The following is a 22,815-nucleotide window of genomic DNA, read 5'->3' on the forward strand; positions in this document are numbered from 1 at the left end:
GTCAGGACTTCATAGACAGCTGCAGTTACACAACATATTCAAGGCTAGCCTGGGCTAGGTGAAACCTTGCCCTCTCCCCTAGGGGGGAAAAAAAGCTCATGCCTTTAACAGTTAAAACAATGCTGGGTTGGTGCTGTGGCTCAGTGGTAGAGCACTTACCCAGTATACACATGATCCTGGGTTACAAAAGAATAACTAGTACAGAGCTAGGATGACCAATACACTGCACCACAAACCACCTACCTATTACTGGACTAGTCAACAAATGGTAGTTCAACAACATGGGCTCTGTAGCTTTTCCTTTTGCTGGTTCTATTGTGTATCTTTTGATTGTAATAAGTCCTACCTGTGCACACAAATACATGTTGAGGCTTGCAAGTTCTTCTAGTGAAATCAATGCACCTTAAGATGGTCTTAGGGATCCCTACCAAATAATCAAGAAATTCCACCAAATGAATGTTCTCAAAAGCAAAAGCACTGTAAGCACTGTCCAAAGTCCTATTGCAGCGAACACCTGCAACTCAAAGTACAAGTCAACTGTTAAATAAAGAGTGCCAGCACTTAACAAGACTAAAAAGTAAAACAGAGTAGAAGGCAGAACATAACACAAGTGGTTCACTTGCTACAAAGCAGAACTGGGAATCTATAGTTTTGGCTATAGGGTTGCAAAGTTAAAAAAAAAGTTAGAAGACACAGAGTTGATATTGTAGGTAGATGGGGAGGTTGTGCCCTCCCCAGATGGTTGTGCACTAATCTTTGAAACCTTTGTTATGTTACCATACATAACAAAAAATTAATGTTCCAGATAGAATGATGATCACTAATATCTGACCTTAAAACAGGAAGAAAGTATCTTGGATTATCTGTAACAGCCTCATATAACCCTAAGAGAACTTAAGAGTATAAGCTGGAAGAGGTAGGACAGGTGGTGATAGAAGCAAAGGGGCCATGAGACATGGAACAAAGGAAATCAATTCCATCCTAGTATCTCTGCAAGGAACACATCTCTATATAGATACCTTGGTTGTATCCCAGAAACTAACTAACCAACTAACTCTCTCTCTCTCTCTCTCTCTCTCTCTCTCTCTCTCTCTCTCTCTCTCTCTCGCTCTCTCGCTCTCTCTCTCTCTCTCTCTCTCTCTCTCACACACACACACACACACACATACACACACACACACACACACACACACACACTTTAAAAAAAATCATTTAGCCCATCATAGCAACAATGGGAAACTAACACATTGAAGAGGCTAAGAACTGGCACTCTAACCAGAAGTGCATACTGATATCTGCTATAAAGCAGAATTTGGCAAAAAACAGTAACTCTACTTCAAAGCAGTTAACACAAAATGTATGTGGATATATACAAAATTATGTATATGCAAGGCTACTCAGTTCAGTATTTATTTATTTATTTATTTATTTTATTTTTTATTTTTTATTTTTTTTTTGTTATAAATGAGTATTTTTTTTTAATTTCTTTTTTTTTTTGAACATGAAATGCTTTTTTATAGCATGTTTTACAAGGGGAGGGGGTAAGAGGGTCCAGGTGGTGGAAAGGTACAAAATCTTCTTGGCCTGTGCCTTGGTACACTGCCTTGAATTATGATCTACCTGCTGTTCTTCAGAAGATATGGTACACTGCTTGAGTTATGGTCTCCCTGCTATTCTTAAGAAGACATGGTACTCTGCTTTGAGTCTATCTGCAGTTGTTAAGCAGGATCTTGCAGCTGCCAAGCTTCAGAGGACATTGTGCAGGTGGGGAAAGGTAGGGGGTAAGGGTAAGGGCGAGGGTCCTGGCTTCTGGCATCTCCCCCTTCTCTGTTTAGTTAGAGAAGGCTTCTTATGTTCAATCCCAACTATGTGAGTTTTGAATTTGGATGTCTAATTATGGGGGGTCTTAGACAAGTTCACAACCCCAAAACACTGATGTGAGACGAGTCACATCGATGGTCGAAGGCTTTAGGCTGTCGACGATGGGCAACGTCAAGGGACTCTGATGTGGGTGAAAGGAGGGTGAGAGCCCTGTCTTAGGCCATGTAGGCTGCACCCACTCCCAGCACCACGCACTCCTTTTCGGCTGCATTGGGTGGGCCCCTGGGAAGTGGACCTACAATAATCCCGTCATTGGGCTAACTCACAGCCATCCTAGTCTCTTGTAAATGTTCAAGTTACCAACCATTTGTCAGTTTGGGGTGTAATATTGTCATAAAGGAAGGCTCCCCAATGTTAGAGGCCATATCAAGGGTGGCCTTGGTTTAGGAAAAAGCCAATTTTTGTTGTGGTGATCAAGAGGCCAAGCTCTCTAGCGAGAGAAATGAGGGCAAAGCCAGGCATACCAGGAACCCTTCTGGAGGGCGTGGAAGTCTAGGGGTCGACCGTAGGGGGAGGCAGGGGAGCTGACAGCTGTGTCAGTCTCCTGCGGAGTCACTTCTGGATCCTCTTCAATTTTCGGCTGATGGTAATGAACTTCAACCGTCTTCTTGATGGGAGCATCAACCTGGTTCCGTGGATGACAGGTCGCGGGCGACGATCTCTGTCTCGCTCAATCTTGATGTCGTGCGCACATCCTCTCAATGAGGGTCCGTCCGGATGGGTCCGTGCCTCGAGCCCCACGTCTGGGTGCCACTTGGCCCGACCGGCGGGTCCTGGTTATTCGTGGGGGCGAGGAGGACTGGAACCTGCTATTCTTCAGAAGATATGGTACACTGCTTGAGTTATGGTCTCCCTGCTATTCTTCAGATGATATGGTACACTGCTTTGAATCTATCTGCAGTTGCCAAGCAGGATCTTGCAGTTGCCCAGCTTCAGGGGACCTTGTGCAGGTGGGAAAAGGTAGGGGGTGAGGGTAAGGGCGAGGCTCCTGGCTTCTGGTCCATCTGGGTTAGAACTTCTAATAGCAGGCATCACGGGTGATTCAATTTTACCTGGGATGCTGCGTGAGTTCAAGCTCCTGGGAGTCCCTGTTTTTCTTGGTTTTCTGCGGTTGGGTACGGAGCTGCTGCCTGCGACCTGCTCTAGGCTCGGTCCCAAACCGGAAGTCCCCAGTTCAGTATTTATATTGTACCAAATATGGAAGTCTTCAAATAACTATCAAGAAAAGACTAACACATTATAGTAAAAGTAGAGAGAATACTGTGTAGTTGTAAACAGAGTGAAGAAGCCCATTCATTATGTAATCTCTATTGGAGAACAAAAAAGCAAGACATTGAGAATATATACTGGTGATACCATTAGAGTTGAAGGGGGCAAAGGCTGTTTAGTAGCCTGTGCAGGTTGAACAGATCTCTAATCTGGAAATTCAAAATTCACAAAGCTCCAAAAAATAAATATTTTTGCTGTAACATAAATACTTAACACATTTTGCATTTTAGAGTATTAAAGATTATAAATGCTTAGCCAATAAACTGTGGAAGTATTCTACAATTCTAAAAACATCAACATTGGCAATATTTTTTTGTCTCAGTACTTTGGATAAGGAATACTCAAGGTCTCCCTACCACTATGTGGGCACATAATTCACTGAATGGATACACTGGTTGGTTGAGGAAGGCATGGGATGAGGTGGTGAAGTGCACAGGAATTTTTAAAAACTGTTTTGTATTTCCTAATTTTTCAATCAGGAATATCTAACAGCTATTTAAAAATTAAATTGATGGATAGGCAGATGGCTCAGTGGGACATGAGTTCATATTCCCAGAATACATGTAAAAAGCAGGTATGGAGGTATCTGTCACAGAAGCACTGGGAGAAACAGAGACAAGTCAAGTTTGGGGTTTGTTGGCAGCCAGCCTAGCTGAGAAATGGTGAGCCTCAGGCTTAGTGACAGACACTGTCTCAAAGTAATAAGTTGGAGACATGATCAAGGGAAACACCAGTGTCAACCTCTGGTCCCATCCAGGGAGTGAGCCTACACATACACAAACTTAAAATAATGTTGACTAAACCAGTTATTTAAACAGATGATTCTGATGGGCTGGTTGATGGTGATTCCTATTTATTGTCTATTTACGTTAGCACATTCACTTGGTTTGTGTTTACTGAGGACCCACTGTAAACAAGGTATAAAGTGGAGAAAAAGACAAGGAAGACAGTAGCTCTGTCTGGAAGGAGTTAGAAATTCTCCACAGGAGAGAAATGCAGGAGTCACAGTTGTAGATCATTTAGGGGAGACAGCAGGGTGACTCCCTGACAGACCTCCCCAGGGGATAGTGGTGATGTCTGAATGATCCTGGAAGGACAGTAAACAACAATGGCAGAAGCACTGAAAGGCTAGAGATAATACATGGCCACTGGCAAAGGCCTTAGTCTTTCTGCTGGAGTGTAGGAGAGGAAACAAAAATACAGAGATGGGGCCACCCTGTGGAGGAGACAGAGGTTTGCATTAAAACTGACAGAGAGTGGAGGCCATTTCCACAACAAGGATACTAGAAAGTTAAGCCTGCCTGTGTCCTGATAGCACAGACTGGCAGAAAGCATGTGTACTGGCTGAGAGGTAAGAGAACTAGCCAAAGCCCATTTTTTACAGAGGGAATAACGCCTTCAACCAAGTCAGGCTGGTGACAAGAAGCATTTAGGTTTAGTAACCACTAAGCAACAGAGAAAATGCCTATGATTTTAAGTTTGGTCAGAAGAGGGAGGAAGGGGAAGAGGCATCGGGTATGTCTAAGGTATACAGAGCATATATTGGGAGTGAATATGAGAGAGTCATCTTAAACAAGTCAACTAAGGAGAAATATGACACTATAAATTTTAAATCCTACTCAGAAAGGAAATCTTGGTGGACAAAAGAGAAAGCTTGCCTAGTAAGCTGGAGAAGAAAACAGACTTTTCTAGAAAACTCATGTATAGACCCCCCCAAAAAAAAGAACAGAAGGAGGAGGAAGAAAGAACAAGAGACTTAGAAGCTACAGGGAAAGTTAAATTTCAAACCAAGAAGGAGGATTATCTAGAAATGTAATACTCTGCCATGCTCAATTCTTTGACATTGCAAAACAATGTTTACAAGGTTCACACTTGACAACTGTGCAATTGAGTTGCCACAAAATCAGAAAATCTCAAAACCAATTTTCCATAATATGTTTAAGTAAGCTTATGATTTTGTGTTGGGCTGCATTTATAGCTATTCTTGGCCATGTTCACTGCACAGGCCATGGGTCAGACATGCTTAGACAATGGGATCATGAGACTTTTGCTAAACACACCAAAGAGTACTATGTATAATAGAAACAGGTTTTGTCAATGTACCAATGAACCTGTAAGGGAGGAACAAATGTACAGAAGTCCAAAACTAGCCACAAACAGGATCAAAGAACTTAATGATAGTTTAGGGGCTGGGAAATGAAGCTGTGGGCCCATTCAAGATGGAGTCAGTCATATTGGAAACCTGAATCCTGGTAATCAAAGGGTATATACCTGTGTGAAAAGGCTATATTTTATATGTATTTTCTTTGAGATGAAGGGCTGTGGAGTGAAAGGAAAGGCTGAAGAGACGTGTGTGTGTGTGTGTGTGTGTGTGTGTGTGTGTGTGTGTGTGTGTGACAGAGGACATCCCAAGATATTGTTTCTCAGCTGTGAGGCGTGTGTGTGCGTGTGCGTGTGTGACAGAGGACATCCCAAGATATTGTTTCTCAGCTGCCATCCACCTTTTATTATTTCTTTTAAAAGTGCATGTATGTATGTATGTATGTATATATGTGTGTGTATGTATGTATGTATGTATGTATGTGTATACGTGGGCACAGTCCTAATATAAGCCAGAAGAGAGTATGAGATTTCCCAGAGTGAGACTTACAAGCAGTTGTGAGACATATGATGTAGGTACTGAGGACTGAACTCAGGTCTTCCTTAAGAGCACTTAAATATAATATACTACTACACCAGCCACAGTGAAAGCTGGGTAAACCAGTTAGTTGCTTTGCTCCTGAAATTTGAGACAGCCAGGGGACAAGTCCCCTACCCTTGCCTGTTTTGATAGATACAAGATCAAATGTTACTTAAGTGGTCTTAACTATTAAGCTCAATCCCACATCCCACTCCTACCCTGCTTTTTGAGACAGAGTCACTTACTGACCTGGAGTTCACCAATTAGGCCAGGCTCCAGGGATCTTCTTACCTCCCTAGAACTCCTCAGCAATGGGATTATAAGCACAAACCACTACCATGCTCAGTTTTATACATGTAGGTTCTGAGGATGAAGTCAGATTCTCTTGCTTTACTGAACAAGCCATCTGCCCAGCCCAGGTTTTGTGATATGTCTGGTCTACTGCTATTTTTAGAATAGTTCTGAATAAATAGCAGGGCTACAAGTGTGCTGGCCATGAGTTCTGGAGTGGATCCTGATGAAGCATAGGCAGCCAGGGAATGCAGCGCTTTGGAAACACATAGTGATACTCAGGGGAATCTAGATGAGATGACAATTCCAGGAGCTGGGTGGTATTGAAAAAAACCAAGCAGAGTCTCAAAGGTTTTGATAGAAATAGCAGTGGGAGAGATCAAACTGAATGAAGGGCTAAGTCTTTGAGAAAACTCTAAGACAGAATATTGAAAAGCATGGTAGGTCTTTAATTAGCTAATTGTACTGCTTATTAAAGTAAAAAAATCTCGGCCAGAAAGATACAGAGAATTCAAGACATAGTTTACAGTCTTTAAGCCATCTTGAAGCCAAAAGCAGGGCTATGTGTACAGGCACTTCTCATTTCAATTCCGATCTCAAAACACTATGTCCTTTTATCCGTTGATTCTATAATCAACCTAAAAAGGATAGTCCATTAACTCTTGGTCTCATTTAAAATTTTAGTACAATTTATGAGTATTTCTCCATTTCTGAGCTGAGTAACAAAGACAGAGAATAAAACTCCCCCTGGATTCTCTATTCACAGACTCATTTATACTTTTCAAATGATCAAGAGAAAGTGTACATGCATAACTCAATTCATTAATTCTTATGTAATTATTTATTCTCATAAGCTAGCACATTTCAAGTTGAGAAAGAGGGAACACAAGTAAAATGGCCCAAGGCTTCAGTTACATGACAGGGTTTGATCTCATCAAAACCAGAACACCCCCCCAGACCCAAACAAAGACATACTCATTGTATATCTGAAGTAAAATGTCCAACTGCTGCCCAGAAGAACATGCATTACATGTGTTAGTTCAAAATAGAAACATGTACTTAGAAAAGGCACTGTTCCCATCCTTTGGAAGAAATATGCTACTATACCAGCCACAGTGAAGAGTTCTTCCAGTGTGCTACTGCTAGCATAGGCCATGGGCTCAGTGACTTCTGTCAGAGTGAAGCTCAGCGAACTTCCTTCATAGAGACTTTGGAAGTCACATAATGTTTATGTGTGTCAGTGTTCTCATTTACAGTGGGGATAATAACATCTCCTACCCCTTAGAGTTTTGTGACAAGTCAATGCAAAGTACAAGAGTGATCCAGTTAGTTGCTTTGCTCCTGAAATTTGAGAAAGCCACTGCAAATATCCTTACCCCTACCTTCCTTGACAGAAAATCAGATGTGCCATGCTCCCAGATGAAACCAAAGGGTGCACCTTCATGATTGCTCATCAGCTCACAGAGGAACAAGAGGGAAATACTGTGGTTCTTTAATCCAGAATGTCACCAAGAAATGGGAGGTGCAAACACACAACTGAGCCATGTTTCCCTAAAAGCAGTTAAGTCTGCGTGGGTTGAAAAGATCGTAAGAGAAGGATGGCAAGCACTCTCTGAAGGATTCCTTTCATTCCATAGCATCACTTCTCCTATTCTGCACTGCTGGTTGGGATGCTTTCTGAAGACATCTAGTGAGTCCTTTATCAAAGTACAACCCATGGTTTGTTAACAATACCACTAATCTTTATATAGCATTTTTCTTTTAAAGGGGTTAACATTTCCCACACACTATCACAATTCCTTTATTAATAGTCTGTGGGGAGTTGTAGTAGTCATCCTTATTTCTTACATCTGCTGGGAAAATGGTGAGCTAATAACAGAACAGCTGGCATTTATTGGGCCCTAACTGAATGTCAGGCAATGTTATAAGCACTTTACATTGAATCCTCACAAAAACTCTATGGGGTAGGAGCTATTATTATCCCCGTTGTAGATGAGAACACTGACGCACATAAATATTATGTGACTTCCAAAGTCTCTATGCAAGAAATTCACTGTGTACCACCAAGAACCCACTGCCCCACCACCATATGCACATACCCTTAGAAGAAACATCTTAACAAACTATACCCCTTTTCTGTCATGCTCTCCATGGCATGTCTAGTCCATTTAAAGAGACACACTGATTTAGGATTCACTAATAGGTTAGAACTGATGCTTTCATCTAAACTCTCATTTAAAATTATATTATTTCTGATTGCCATATTTCATTACAAAATGACCAGTCACAGAAATTAATGACTGAACTTTGCCATTGGCCATATGTTGTTATCTTGACATTGTTGTGTTTTCTGGAGTGTTGCTAATGTTTGCACACAGGTACATGACTGGTTTCTCTCTTCAGATACTCTGTCGCAGTGTCAGATTACAGTAGTTGTCACAAAGCTGTATCACTTACCTAAAACTTGTGCTAAGCTACATGCAATTTGTGAGACTTTCTGGTGTTTGAAAAGCAAAGATCAAATAAGAAGTATTTTGGCTGAAACAAGAAAACTCCATCTAAAAGCCATGCACACAGTACTGAGCTGAGACAATCAGGCTAATTGTTTGGGGTGGATTCTTTGTTCCTATAATAGCTTCAGTTCAAATCAATTTTTAAGTTCTGACTTATACAAACTGAGTGGTAAAAACAGTAATGGCTCAGAAGGGCCAAAGGGGTGGTCTAAATAATGATGCTCACTCACAGTGTGTTCACCCCATGGCTGCCCTTGCAACCCAAGTCTGTTGGCCTCCAGACACCATTTCTTGCATTCATCGGCAAATTCAGACTTCAAATAGTGACAAAACTCACTGACTTCATCCATACTAGTTTAACAGTTTCAGAAATATTCACAAAGTAGTGTTTTTCCCCACAGGAGCCCTTTTATTGTTCAATGTAATCATACTTAGATTATGCTTCAAGGAAATTGCATCCCCTCTGTGGTAGTTTGGAAACTTGTTCTTCTGCCATCTCATAGGAACAATTGCTCCCTTTCCTTTTTAAAGTCCACCTTAAAAATGGGGGCTTGAACCCTTAACCTTCTTTCTGCCTTCTGATAATCCTAGAAAGGAACTCCCTCTTTCTCCCTCCTTTCCTCTCTCCTCCCTTTTTCATTCTTTTACAAATCACTCTCTCTTTCAACCTCTGCAAGGTGATCTATGTCCCAGAAACAGTCAACACATTAAGGCAACACTGGAGTAGATCTCGGGTAGAGGATAAGGTGAGGCTTCCCCTCCCTGCCCTTCTCTTTCTCAGCAGAGTGCCATCCTTCCCATTATTCACATTTGAGAACCACAGTGAACACATCCTTGTCTGACCCTTTCTGACCAAACCACTGTTCAAGTTAATGGACTCTCTTTCCATACTGATCCTTGTCTAGGGTCTTCGGTTCTCTAGTCCAGGCCTTTGTTTCTGTACTGCCTGAGGGCATCTTCATTCTATCACCATTTTCTTTAGAACTTTCAGCAAGACTCTGTTACTCCCTGGGGCACAGGCTCTCTACACTAGCATTAGCTTGACCAGATGACCTCAGATCTCTTAGATTTCAGGGATGGTCCCAGATTATCTCAAACACCTTGAAATGTTGCCAGCTTTCCTTCTGTATTGAAGAAGTCTTGTCTATAGCCTGAATTTCCACTTCCTCCATTTTACTGGTCCACTAAAACCAAACTTCATCCTTTAAGGAGCAATGGGACACAGGCTCTTCTAGCCTCCTTCCTGAGAGCCTTGTAATTTTCCTCTGCATTCCTCTCCCCTATATTAGAACCACACACATTTGCCATGTCACTTCCACTAGACTACTAGCAGACTCATATTGCACATTGTCTCAACTTATCTGGTTGTTCCCTGATGAAACCCTCCACAGGACTCTGAAATAAACTCAACTTAGAAAAGCAGTGCCAACAGGGGAATCTGTTTACTGCATTGTTTAAGTGACTGATTTACACATGTTGAAGGGAAAATTTTAGTAGCTACATTCCCCTCTAGTGTATAACATTACTGATGTCCTAAGGAAAGGAACATGAATTTCCAGCATAGACACGAAAAACATATTCGAGTACTACAACCGTAAATAATCAATTTCTCTTCGGACACCTTTCTTCAATGACAGACACAGGATTCTAGGTCCTGACAGAAAGATCTAATCTACTTATTTCCATATAATAATGTTTCCTGTTACTTTCTCATGAAATAGTTTGATGTAGCACAGTGGTAGACTGCCTGCATTAGCTGTGTTCTATCCTCAGCCAGCACTTCCCCAAACAAAACAAAAACCTTCAAGTACAGAAGTCACTATATACTGGAGCTAGAAAGATAAAGGGTGATGTCTGCCCTGATAAGATCGAAGAATAATGGACAAGAAGAACTGGTAAAGAAAATTACATTATTGTCACACAAGGAAGTTGTGGTATGTACTTGAGAGAAGAACCTAACAATGAAACAGAAGATCAATTCTTGAAGTGAACCATACATGGCATGGGACAGCAACTCAGACTGAGCAATATGCTAAAAGACGACTGTGGAGAACAAGCATTACAGAGACAAGTGGATTGTAATGAAAGGTGACAAAAATCCAATACAAGAAATAGCATAGGCCAGAGAGCTAGAGATGGTCTTGAAGGTTAGAGTATAGGGTAAGAACCATGAAGAATCCCTGAATTGTTTTGTGGGGGCAGTGGCATGGTTGTACTTTTTTGAGAGGGTCTTACTATGTATCCCTGGTTAACCCTGAACTTGCTATGTAGACCAGGGTGATACTGGCCCCACAGAAATGCCCTGCTTTAATCCTAAGTGCTGGATTAAAGTCAGGCACCACCATGCCCAGAGGCAGAGTTATATTTAAATTCAAAACAAACAAACAAAAAGCACAAGGGACAACTGCACTGTACAGGAAAAACTTGGAAGGGGGGAATCAATTTGGAAGTATGGTTTAAATGAAGAAGTAGAAATAAACACTGGGGAGAAATAGTTGAGTAACAAGTAGGACCTACAGGAGCTGCAACTGATGTGCTTATGAAGAAAGTCAGGAGAAAAGTCAAACTAAAGTGACTTCAGGTTACAGAGCATGAGCAACTAAGGATCTTCAATGTTGGAAGACACAGAGGACAAAATCCAGAAGTATAGAGAGACTAGGGTACCAATGAACTTGTAAAGCACACAGACTTCTGGAAGTGAGTTCTTTAGGATTAGTAAGGTTCAACTCACATGAGAGCAATGTCAGGGCTAGACTTACAAGTCAGGTACACAATAGTGACAACTCCATTTATGGGAATAAATGAACTCACCATGGCAAAGCTGGGAACATAAGGGGAACTGAAAGCTGAGGGGGTAATCACTGAGAAGGCATCCACAGTGAAGGAAAAGTCAAGGGCAGTAAAGACTGAGGAGGAAAGGTCACAATGGTACAGGAACACAACTAATGCACAAGGATCTCAATCACACTGAATGTGGAAGACATGAAATCCAGTGCACATGGAAATCAGGAGATACATTGGCCAATAAGAGGTCAAGAGCTCTGTGATAAAATATCCAGACAAAAGCAACTCAAGGGACAAAGGTTTTTTTTTTTGTTGTTGTTGTTCACTGCATCACTGCAGGGAGTCACATCACATTCATAGTTAGAAGGCAGAGAACAATGAATAGGTAAGCTCAACTAGCTTTCTCCTTGTTGTGCCCTCTAGAACTCAAGCTCAGGGAATGGTGCAGCCTACTTTTAGATCACAATTCCAATTCATCTGATCAAAATAATCCTTTACACATGCAAACTTCCAAGTGAAGGAAGCACACAGTAGTTCTACCCAACTATGATACCTATGAAACAGAACAATGACCAGCATGGCATAATAACCCTAAGGGTACAAACAGTACACATACCTTAGTGACAACCAAAAGCTCTCTAGTTGGACTTGAGATCTGCTCAACAAAAAAGAACTCATGCTTGGTACTGAAACCTAACCAACAACCCAGAGCCAGAGAAGTCATGGATCTTGGAGGAGAACCTACAACTTCCACTTTCAAAATCATTGTAATTTATATCTACATTCTAAATATTTATCCTTATACCCACATATAAGTATAGTTTTCACCCCTTATCAAAGGAACTTGTCTTTGCAACAGATATATTACAGAAAACCACAACTGGTAAAAATGCAGACAATAAGAGATCATGTGGTACCTAGATCCAACTGATACATCTACAACACAATGCCTGTACTTATACCTCAGGGCTCATTTGGGAAGAAGGAGCAGAAAGATTATAAGAGCCAGAGGAACTGGAAGTTTGCTGTAAAATTGTGTCTCTAGAGAATCTATAAAGTCCCATCTATCAACATGGCTGCCCAAACAAGATCTGAACAAGGATTACACCAATCATAATGCTAACATGAAAATAGGAAAGCTCATACGGCTTCAACCTTAGACAAAAAGCTATTGTTAAGTAAGAAATGTTGAGAGTGGGAAACAATGGTCTTCTCAGGAAAGAGCTTCATATATATATGTGTGTATATATGTATTTGTGTGTATATACAAACACATATATATATACATACACACACATATACATATATGTATATATACACACACACATACAGGTAATATTATATGAGCTTAGCAGGTTGCATTTATGTGTGTCTCTGATAAGTATTAAAGAAAAAGGCACCATGAGTTTGAGAAAGGCAGGGAGCAAGGGGGTGCATAGGAAGGCTTGGAGAAGAAAATGTAAGGGGGAGAAATGATAGAATTGCATTTTAATTTCAAAATCACAAAATTATTTTAAAAATCCCTCAGAGGCACTAACCTAGATAGTCCCTCATAGATATTTCCAGAGGTTTGTTTCCCATCAAGTTGACAACGCTAACCATTACCAGCTTCACAAAGGAACTGACAATAAAGCTTGACTCTGGCATGGGCTAGAGGAATGAATGAATGAATGAATGAATGAATGAATGAATGAGTAAATGAGTGAGCAAGTTAATGAAGTTAGTAAAATATTCTTTTCAGAAATGAGTAGTTTAAGACAATGCTGCCTGATAGCTGACTATTTTCTTTTTTAAGGGAATAAGCTTTAAAATACCCAGAGGATGCCAGAGAAAAGAGAAAGCTGACAGCTCAAGACTTTGAAGGAACATGGAATAAGATCTCAGCTTTCTGAAACATGCCTATGAGGCACTCCTTGAACTTCTAATAATATAGACGTAGATATGCATAAACCAAGATACAACATGTTTCCTGACTAAATCATTATAAATTTCAGCCTCACTTTCATAATAGTTGAAAAGATCTATTCCTATAAACTTTTCATCCTGATAAAGTTGAAAATATTTAGATAGAAACATTTTTAATATCTTTTTTTTTTTTTTTTTTTTTTTTTTTTTTTTTTTTTTTTTTGGTTTTTTGAGACAGGGTTTCTCTGTGTAGCCCTGGCTGTCCTGGAACTCACTCTGTAGACCAGGCTGGCCTCGAACTCAGAAATCCACCTGCCTCTGCCTCCCAAGTGCTGGGATTAAAGGCGTGCGCCACCACCACCCGGCTCATTTTTAATATCTTATTTGATCAGAAATATAAAAACTTTTGGTAGAATTTGTTTCTCAAACACATCCCATCTTCATCTGGTGTTAATGTAAGGGCATGAAGTACTCATTAGCTCCTCCTAATGGCTTCTTCCTTCTACCAGGTGGGTGTTTCCAGTGACTCAAACAACTGTTGGTGGTGAAATCCAGAGAGAGTAAAGTCTTGGCTTGCTAGGAGAAAAAACGAACAAACATACCAAAAAAACCCCAAAAAATCCCTACCCCCCAAAAACACTCTCACTTAAATTTTTAAGACAAGAACAAGAACCACAGATACCTACCATGACAAAAAAAATATTACAAAGAAAGAAAATACAGGATACTTTTATGGACCGATCCTTCTCCTCACAATCTGTTCAGTCTACAGACATTTGGGGATGTAGCTCATTTAGGAGAATACAACACTAACTTGCATTAAGCCATGCGTTTGATCCTCAATGCCACATAAACCAGACACTAACACCAACACTGGGGAGGTGGAGGCAGGAGGATTAGAAATCTAAAGTCATTCTCAGCTACATAGTGAGTTTTAGGCCAGCCTGAGCTATTTCTAAACCATTTATACATATTTCATTTTTTTATTTATTTAATCATTTTTTACAGTTAAACAATGATTTCTTTTTCTTGTCCTGTAATTAGTAGGAGTTCATTTCTATGTTTGTTGGGAGCTATGGGTTAAGAGGATGTCCACAAAGGCCTGGTGATATGCATTTGTCATTTAGGAGGTCCAACATAATTAGGATCATGAGTTTCAGGTTAGCCTACGCAAATGCAACTCAAGTCAGTGAAGTACTCACTTGGTATGCATAAGGCTCTGGGTTCCAGCTAATTGCCACATAAACCAGCCATGGTGGTACATGCTGAGGATGAGGCGGGAGTATCAGAAGTTCAAGGTAATCCTTGGCTTCATAGGGTTTGTGGCCAACCTGAGATATATGATACCCTGTCTCATGGGAGGGAGAGAAGATGGGAGGACAGAGACAGAGACACAGAAAAAGACAGCTAGACAGACAGGCAGACAGACACAGAGAGAAGGGGAGGGGGAAAGAAGAGAAGGAGAGAAGGAAGAGGGAGGGAGAAAGGGGGCGTATTTGTTTAAATGGTCTTTAGGACCAGTGGATCCGTTCCCATTTTGAACTGGTGACACAAAAATCTGACTCACATTACTTGTTAGCACCAAAGTGAGGAGCCATGAATTCTGGGAAGACTTAACAGTACTGTATTAAGTCACCTTATTCTCTTACTATCACAGAAAGGACACACTCCTGGCTGGAGAGCACAGGAGATTCCAGGCTCATGGACACTAGCTGGGAGCCGCTTCTGGAAGTGAGCAATCATATTTAAAATGTGTCACACCAGAAAATGCAAAGCAGTGAGTCTGAGTCCATGAAAGAGAAGCCCAATTCATAAGCAGTTTTCCCAGAGGAGACATTTCAGAGCATGCTGATGTTTAGGTGAGTTCTGGACTTTACCAGATTGTGTGCCAGAGGAAAGGCATGTTTTATGAGGATCTCAAACATATCTCTTCTGCTGTGGCCTTCCTGCTTCAATGCGAACCTCAGGTTTCTCAAATCCTAGAGGGAAATGAGAAAGTGGAGTTGAGTCTTCAAGAAAAATCATGAAAATAAGCAAAAATATCTTTTCAATTAAGTGAGAAGATTCACTTATGTACAAGGGTAATTTATTTTAAGCCATATTTTTAAATGCTATCTTGACATACATAATTTAAGGAGACCTGGACACAGTCCCATTGTAGTCAAGAAAGTAAAGACAAAGCACTTTACCATAATGAGTCTGTTTCCAAACTAAAGTGCTGAAGACAAGACAGTGGAATCACATTCTAGAAGAAAGAAAATACCCAACCTTCTCTTGCTTTTCATCTGTTTCCTGCCCACCTCTATGTGCACTGTTTTGCAAGAAATTTTTAGTTATTAAACAGTACTTAAGTCATATAACATTTCAAAAGACTATCTGCTATCCAATATAATCTCAACATTGTTAAATGTGTCATTAAAATACAAACACTCTCGCCCTAAATGACTGGCATTTTATGTTCTCAAAAAAGTAATAAACCTTTACTACCAGCTCTACTTTCAAAGAGTTCTATATAAACCATATTAGTATACTCCACATTAGATATCATTTTACCTTCAGGAACTATAAATTAATCATCAAAACCAGATTTTAATGGCAGCTTTCTATACACATTTCTTTAATAGGCAAGAAAGACTTTTAAACTGAATCTAAATGATATAGAGTCCTCTAATATGTTTGTATTAAACATAGTATCCTACCTTATTTTTAAGAATGTCTTATAGGTTGTCTGGGACTATCTAAGGAGTGAGCTAGACTCAGCTCCTGCTATCTTACATACTACAACATTCAGAGTTTGCATAGGTGTTTTGTTCAAAAATCTTTATTCTACTTTTATTTATGTGTATATGCACATGTGCACAGGTATCTGCAGAGGCTGGAAGAGGGTATAAGATCTCTTTGACTTAGAGGTGGTTGTGCAGGAAGCCCAGGATGTGTGCTAAGAAATGAACTCATCCTCTACAAGAGCATCAAGCACTGTTAACAGCTGAGCCATCTCTCCAACCTAATTTAAGCTTCACAGTTCTTCAGTCCAAAGGGCCAATGAAGGCTTTGGTATATACAAGACATTCCAAAAGGCAAGTAAAGTTTGAAGAAGGTTCCAGGACTACTAAGAAATGAACTGAGACCAATCACTCTGAATACAGATGGCATCTAATGAGCCTTGCCAGCTCCAGGACTTTGTGCTTCCTCTTTTGTTTCTTTTGATTTTATAACACTGGGGATGGACTGTAAGGCTTCACAAATGTCAGGTGAACACTCTGCCACACAGCTACACCGCAGGCCCATACTAAAAGCATGGTACTTAAAAAAGTCCAAAACCCAATTTATATCACATCCTCCCCAAATCTTGGGATATTAGTTATTAGTTCATGATAGTCAGATGAAAGGAAAAGTAACCTCAAGGACGAGATACATCCAACAAGTTTACAAGCAGCCATGGGCCTAACACTGGATAGCTGCCAACTGTCAGGCCACAATGATCTCTGAAGAACTTTTCTTTTAACAGCCATAGTGCTATGGTGATGCTACAATATCATTCTCGAACCACTTTGCTCCAAATTAGACTGTTTCCAAACCAATATTTACTGTGATCCACCAGTGGCTCAGAGGAATACTCTACACACGTCAAAGCATGAATGACTCAAGTGACTTTCTGCCATCTGATTCAGATGCAATTACAGTAAAAAAAATTGCAACAAGGAAGCTGAAGTGAACAAGGCACATGATTGAAAGCAGATCACCTACTCTGGAACATAAATAGGAACATACACCAAGTCTAAGTCATACATGGTCTCCTCCAAGCTTGACTCATCAAGGAAGGGAAGCTGGGACAGAGTCTTGTCGTGTAAAAGTCTCCCTGGCAGACTCAACAGGCTAAGCTGGATCTTGGGGGGATACTCAGTGGCTTAATTATTATTAAAGAAAGCCAAGTAGGTAGAAATGGGGGGAGAAGAGCAAGAAGATTCTCTGACAGTACTGTTTGCCCTGTCGTTTTACAAAAAGACTTTAAATTGTTATCAGTGGTAGTATAGGGCCTACAGGGTACTGATTCCCCTATGTACAACACCTCTGTAGCTGCACTAGGTCCTCTGGAACCAAGAGTCAGTCTATGATTGCTGCTGCTGAGTGAAATCCATATGTGCACAGCTAAAACAGCCAAAAGTGTGGGCGTTGCTCCTTAGTTGGGGAGAGAAATGTTATAGAGTCCTGATTACTGACAATGGGTACAAGGTGATCTATGAGACAGGATGGCAAGTGTTTATCCCACTGCCACACACTTCTCTTATATACATGTCATATCTGCTACTTGGAAAAAGGACTGTGCCTTTTGTGACATCAGTGTTTCTGGGAAATAATCTTATTAGAAGGTTATGCTATGGCTATGTTAAGTGACATATGTCTGTAGGCTCAGCATGTCAGAGGTAAAATAAGAGAAGTTCAAAGCCAGTCTTGGCTACAGAGGAGTTCAAAACCAGCACGAGTGACATAAGACCCTGCCTCAAAAACATGCTGCTTTACAACATTACTCTAAGGTCTCCTTATTTTGGGTACAAGTCAATTCAAAAATTTTGATGTATATAATCTGAGAATTTTTTTCCTGGAAAGCTGTTCCTAATCTGTTTAAGAGCATACTTTGTCTTATTCATTTTGGAGGCTTAATAATTAAATATAAATTTTCCTATTGATGAGGCAGCAAGTACCTTATTGGTATGACAGTCACTTCAGTATCACCACCATGTTAACCACACTGCCTTGAGTGTTTAATATAACATTCTCCATGAATCTTTTGACATAAAAATGCAAAGACCCTTCTTCAAAGTAAATCTATATACATCTAGGCTTCACATGATAGCCAGTAGCTGGGAGTATGAAAAACAGCTCAGATTCCAACAGAAACAAAAGCAGCTGAGATACAGAATAGTAGAGAAACTCAAGGCAAGAGTACCCACTCAGTTTCTGGTTGCTCATATTCATTTTGATCTTTTAACTGGAGAAGAAAATTGTGTGTTGAATTCCCAGAGCAAATATAAGTATAGAAGTTTGGCTTTTAGAAATTGTAGCACCAGAGACTAAGACATGACTTGGGTCTTAAAACAGGTTCTTGTTATATGTTGGAACATCTTCTGGGTATATGGCCAGGAGTGGTATAGCTGGGTCCTCAGGTAATGCTATGTCTAATTTTCTGAGGAACTGCCAGACTGATTTCCAGAGTGGTAGCACCATCTTGCAGTCCCACCAACAATGGAGGAGTGTTCCTCTTTCTCCACATCCTCACCAGCATCTGCTATCACCTGAGTTTTTGATCTTAGCCATTCTGACTGGTGTGAGGTGAAATCTCAGGGTTGTTTTGATTTGCATTTCCCTGATGACTAAGGATGTTGAACATTTCTTTAGGTGTTTCTTGGAAGCTGGAAAGAACCCAGATATCCTTCAACAGAGGAATGGATACAGAAAATGTGGTACATTTACACAATGGAGTATTACTCAGCTATTAAAAACAATGAATTCGAGAAATTCTTAGGTAAATGGATGGAACTAGAAAATATCATCCTGAGTGAGGTAAGCCAATCACAAAAGAATACACATGGCATGCACTCACTGATAACTGGATATTAGCCCAAAAGCTTGCAATACCCAAGATACAACTCATAGACCACATGAATCTCATGAACAAGGAAGACCAAAGTGTGGGTGCTTTGGTCCTTCTTAGAAGGAGTAACAAAATACTCATGGGAGCAAATATGGAAACAAAATGTGGATCAGAAACTGAAGTAGGGGCAGTCTAGTGACTGCTCCACCTGGGTATCCATCCCATGTGCAGTCACCAAAGGTAGATGCTGATGTGGATGTCAGGAAGTGCATGCTGACAGGAGCCTGATATAGCTGTCTCCTTAGAGGTCTGCCAGAGCCTGAAACATACAGAGGTGGATGCTCACAGCTAACCACTGATCTGATCATAGGGTTCCCAATGGAGGAGTGAAAGAGAAGACTGAAGGAGCTGAAAGGCTTTGTGGCCCCATGGGGAGAGCAACAATACCAACCAACCAGAGCTCCCAGGGTCTGACCCACCATCCTGGGAGCACATAGGGAGGAACCCATGGCTCCAGCTGTATATGTAGGGGAGGATGGCCTTGTTGAGCATAGCTGGGAGAGGAGGTCCTCAGTACCATGAAGGCTGGATGCCCCAGTGTGGGGTAGCTAATTCGAGGGTGGGGATGTGGGAATGGGTGGGTGGGGGCACATCCTCATAGAATCTGGAGGAGGGGGGATGGGATAGGGAGTTTCTGGGTGGGAGGGAAATGGGGTAAGGGAGGGAAATGGGATAAGGGGATAACATCTGAAATGTAAATAAAATACCCAATAAAAATTAAATATATAAAAACAAGGTTCTTTTATTGGTCCTTGGCAACACCAAGGCAAGTCAAATCACTTTGTGAAGGCTTCATTTTCCTATCTACATGAAATAATGGGCTTGGGGTGGTCAAGGGTCAGCAACTACAAACAGACTTCTTTGTATAGTTCTCAAGACAACACTATTTTATAAAACATGCAGGAGAATATGTAACAGATATCTTCTGTGACCCTCTGGAGCCTAGAATATTTGCTATCTGGATCTTTTTCTAAAACAAGCATGATGAGCCCTGCACTAGCAAGATGTTTGACAGGCATCTGGGCCACTTTCTTAGTCTTAGCCTTTAGGGCATACCTTATAGTCAGGTCTGGGACTCTGTCAAAAGCCTTTTGGATATTTTGATACACATGTTTAAGATATACTGGGACAAATGACCTCCAAACTCCTAGATCTTTCAAGAATTGAGCATAATGCTATAGATAATGGTCTACTGATACCCAGTATGTGAAAAGCAGGTTTCTTTGCTAGAATACTTAACTGCACTGCTCACAAAAGGGTTAGTTACTTCCTCCTATTTGGAGTTCAGCTTTGGCACTCATTGGACCATTGCAGCAAAGCTCCCTAATTCTTCTCAAATGCTCCATCTATAACATTCTGTCTGGGAAGTTTGTTCTGAGGACAAAATTTGAAGTTCCTAGTATATGCTTGGGTGAACACTGATGCTCAATAACTGTTTCTTATAACAACTGAGTAAATGTCACAACTAATTTTCCCACTTACCATCCCAAATAAAATATTAAGCCACTGCCACTGAAAATGCTTGTTATAGGTAAGGATGCATCCTGTTCACAAGGAGCAAAATCTCTTCTATGCCTCCTTCCTTTCACAGTATGACGGTGTCTAGGTGGTGACATATAGTACATAAAGAGCCATAAAAACACTCTTATTCTTTACTTCACACATTTTCCTAGGGAGAACTTATAACTCTCACTGAAAAGGAGGGAAATGATGCACATGAGCTCCATGGAACAGCATGCTATTGTGATGACTGTGGTGCCCTGACCACCTGAGGAAGAGGAGAGTGAAAGTAAGGTTTAAGAACTGTTATCTATAGACCTTTCTTCTGCCCCAGCAAGCTAATAGGCTAACCACTTCTTTGAGAAAGTCTTGCTCTTGGTTACAGAGGGAAGATCCAAGTCTACAACTTTAGATTTACAAGAGATTTTGATATTTTAAACTCATACAGACCTTCCTGCCTCTGCTTCCCAATGCTGGGATTAAAGGTGTGTACCACTACCACTGGAAATAATTTTGATTTTTTTGAGCCCACATTAACGTTCTACTATTCAATACTATCATATCTTTTTGTATAAGAAATTATCAAATCTCTTACTTTACAAGTAATATCTAGACCATAGGAATTTTCTCCTCTACTTGTTGCGCCTCCCATTTTTTCAATTCTTGATATCACACCCAGAGGAACATCAAGTATTAGAGCAGAATCCTGTAATAAACAAAATTACAAAAGTCAGTATTTCTGTCAATATAATGAAAACATCAAGAACATGTAAAAATAATCATAAGCTTTGGTACATTAGCCACTTAAGAGTATAAGTAGGATATAGGTCACACATGAAAGATCAAGCATTAAAAGAGGCAAATATGCCACCAAAATGTTATCTTCAAAATTTGGCATTGCCTATAGCTCTATGGGCCTAGGGAGTCACTTACAGTCAGTTTCTGTAGGCCCTTTCCTACACTGTTCTGACCTATAGCTAAGTCAGAGCCTTCCCTATTCTTCAGATATTTCCTCTATAGTTAGGAGAATGCTGTTGCCTAGACTGATCCATCTTTCCCAACTACCAAATTTCTTCTGATAGTTATAGCTCTGGGTTCACAAGCCTTGTTTTTCCAACTGGATCAAACAGAACTAATAAGTTCTTCCTCTGAGGAAGGGATTAAGAGAGATTCCCACTGTATCACCTGCTTCTCTGCTTTCTCACCATGAATTTATTTCCTCACTAGAACGCAAGCATTGTTTCATGGGTTGATGACCAAGCCAAAGTCTGGAAATACATATCAAGAAGAGCCATACAAATATCCTATCCTTTGACCCAATCATTGAACTCCTAAATAATTTACAGCAATCATTCAACAGGAGAAAAACCTATATAGATCAAAATGTTCAATGGGGAAAAGGGTGGCTAGAGAGGAGAGAATTGGTCAACTTAATGGGTCAGGTATGGAGATATTAGGATAATTAAGATATCTGGACAACTAACGTAAAGGAAATGAGCAACATGCAAGAATACACTGTGTCTGAAGTAACAGAAAAATACATAGTCAAATGGATGAAGGTACAAAGGATCACAGACCCACTAACATTCATTTATTCTCTCACAATTACACACACACATATACACACACAGAAACACACACACAGGCACACAATTTGATCAATTTTCTTCTGCCCTTCTCCCCTGACATGTTCCTTTTTTTTTGTCACCTCTGAATTTAGTTAAGGTTGCTTGCATGAGTATATATGTGTGGTAATTTATGGGACCATAGACAACTTATCAGTGACTATACCATTGAGGAATATAACTTTTGCTCTACCAGCAACCATTAAGTGTCTTATAGTTCCTCTGCGAAGTACAGGGCCTTTTGGGCACTCTGCAGTATAAGTAAAGCAAATCGCAATATACAATGCTATGTGTTTCTATTTATATACCATTCTTTTTCTTTGAAGTTTGTTTGTAGTCTAAGCTGGCCTTGAACTTCTGATTCTTCTGCCCCATCCTCCCAGTGCTAAGGTTACAGGCCTCTGCTACCAAGCCTGACTAACAGAGATTGAGGACAGGAAAGTGGTTGCCAGGAGATGAGGACAGGAGAGCATAGGTATGAATGATTCTTTTGTGGTGCTCTAACAGCTTCATATCTTTATTACTGATAGTGGTTACTTGTTATCAAATGCCACAGAATGTACAAAAGACACTCTCAAAACTATCAACACTCAAGTACTGGTTAACTGAGCACCCCTCCCACTCCTATCCTCTTTTCCTTCTTTACTTGTAAGTGTGGATGTGTGTTTGTGTGTGTGTGTGTGTGTGTGTGTGTGTGTGTGTGTGTGTGTGTGT

General features: G+C 40.5%; 1 protein-coding gene across 1 annotated transcript in view; it reads right to left on the bottom strand.

Moving 5' to 3' along the window:
- Mtm1 (myotubularin 1) overlaps positions 1-22,815 on the bottom strand; it is a 103,273-nt gene that overhangs the window by 40,784 nt on the left and 39,674 nt on the right. Inside the window, exons 5-6 of the mRNA XM_028788004.1 lie at positions 21,072-21,182; positions 15,201-15,302 (exon numbers count right to left, since the gene is read on the bottom strand). Of these exons, the coding sequence (XP_028643837.1) occupies positions 15,201-15,302; positions 21,072-21,182 (213 nt within the window). The remainder of the gene's footprint in view (positions 1-15,200; positions 15,303-21,071; positions 21,183-22,815) is intronic.

This window comes from Grammomys surdaster, unplaced genomic scaffold (genome assembly GCF_004785775.1).
Source record: "Grammomys surdaster isolate TR1022 unplaced genomic scaffold, NIH_TR_1.0 125690, whole genome shotgun sequence".
Classification (NCBI taxonomy): Eukaryota; Metazoa; Chordata; class Mammalia; order Rodentia; family Muridae; genus Grammomys; species Grammomys surdaster.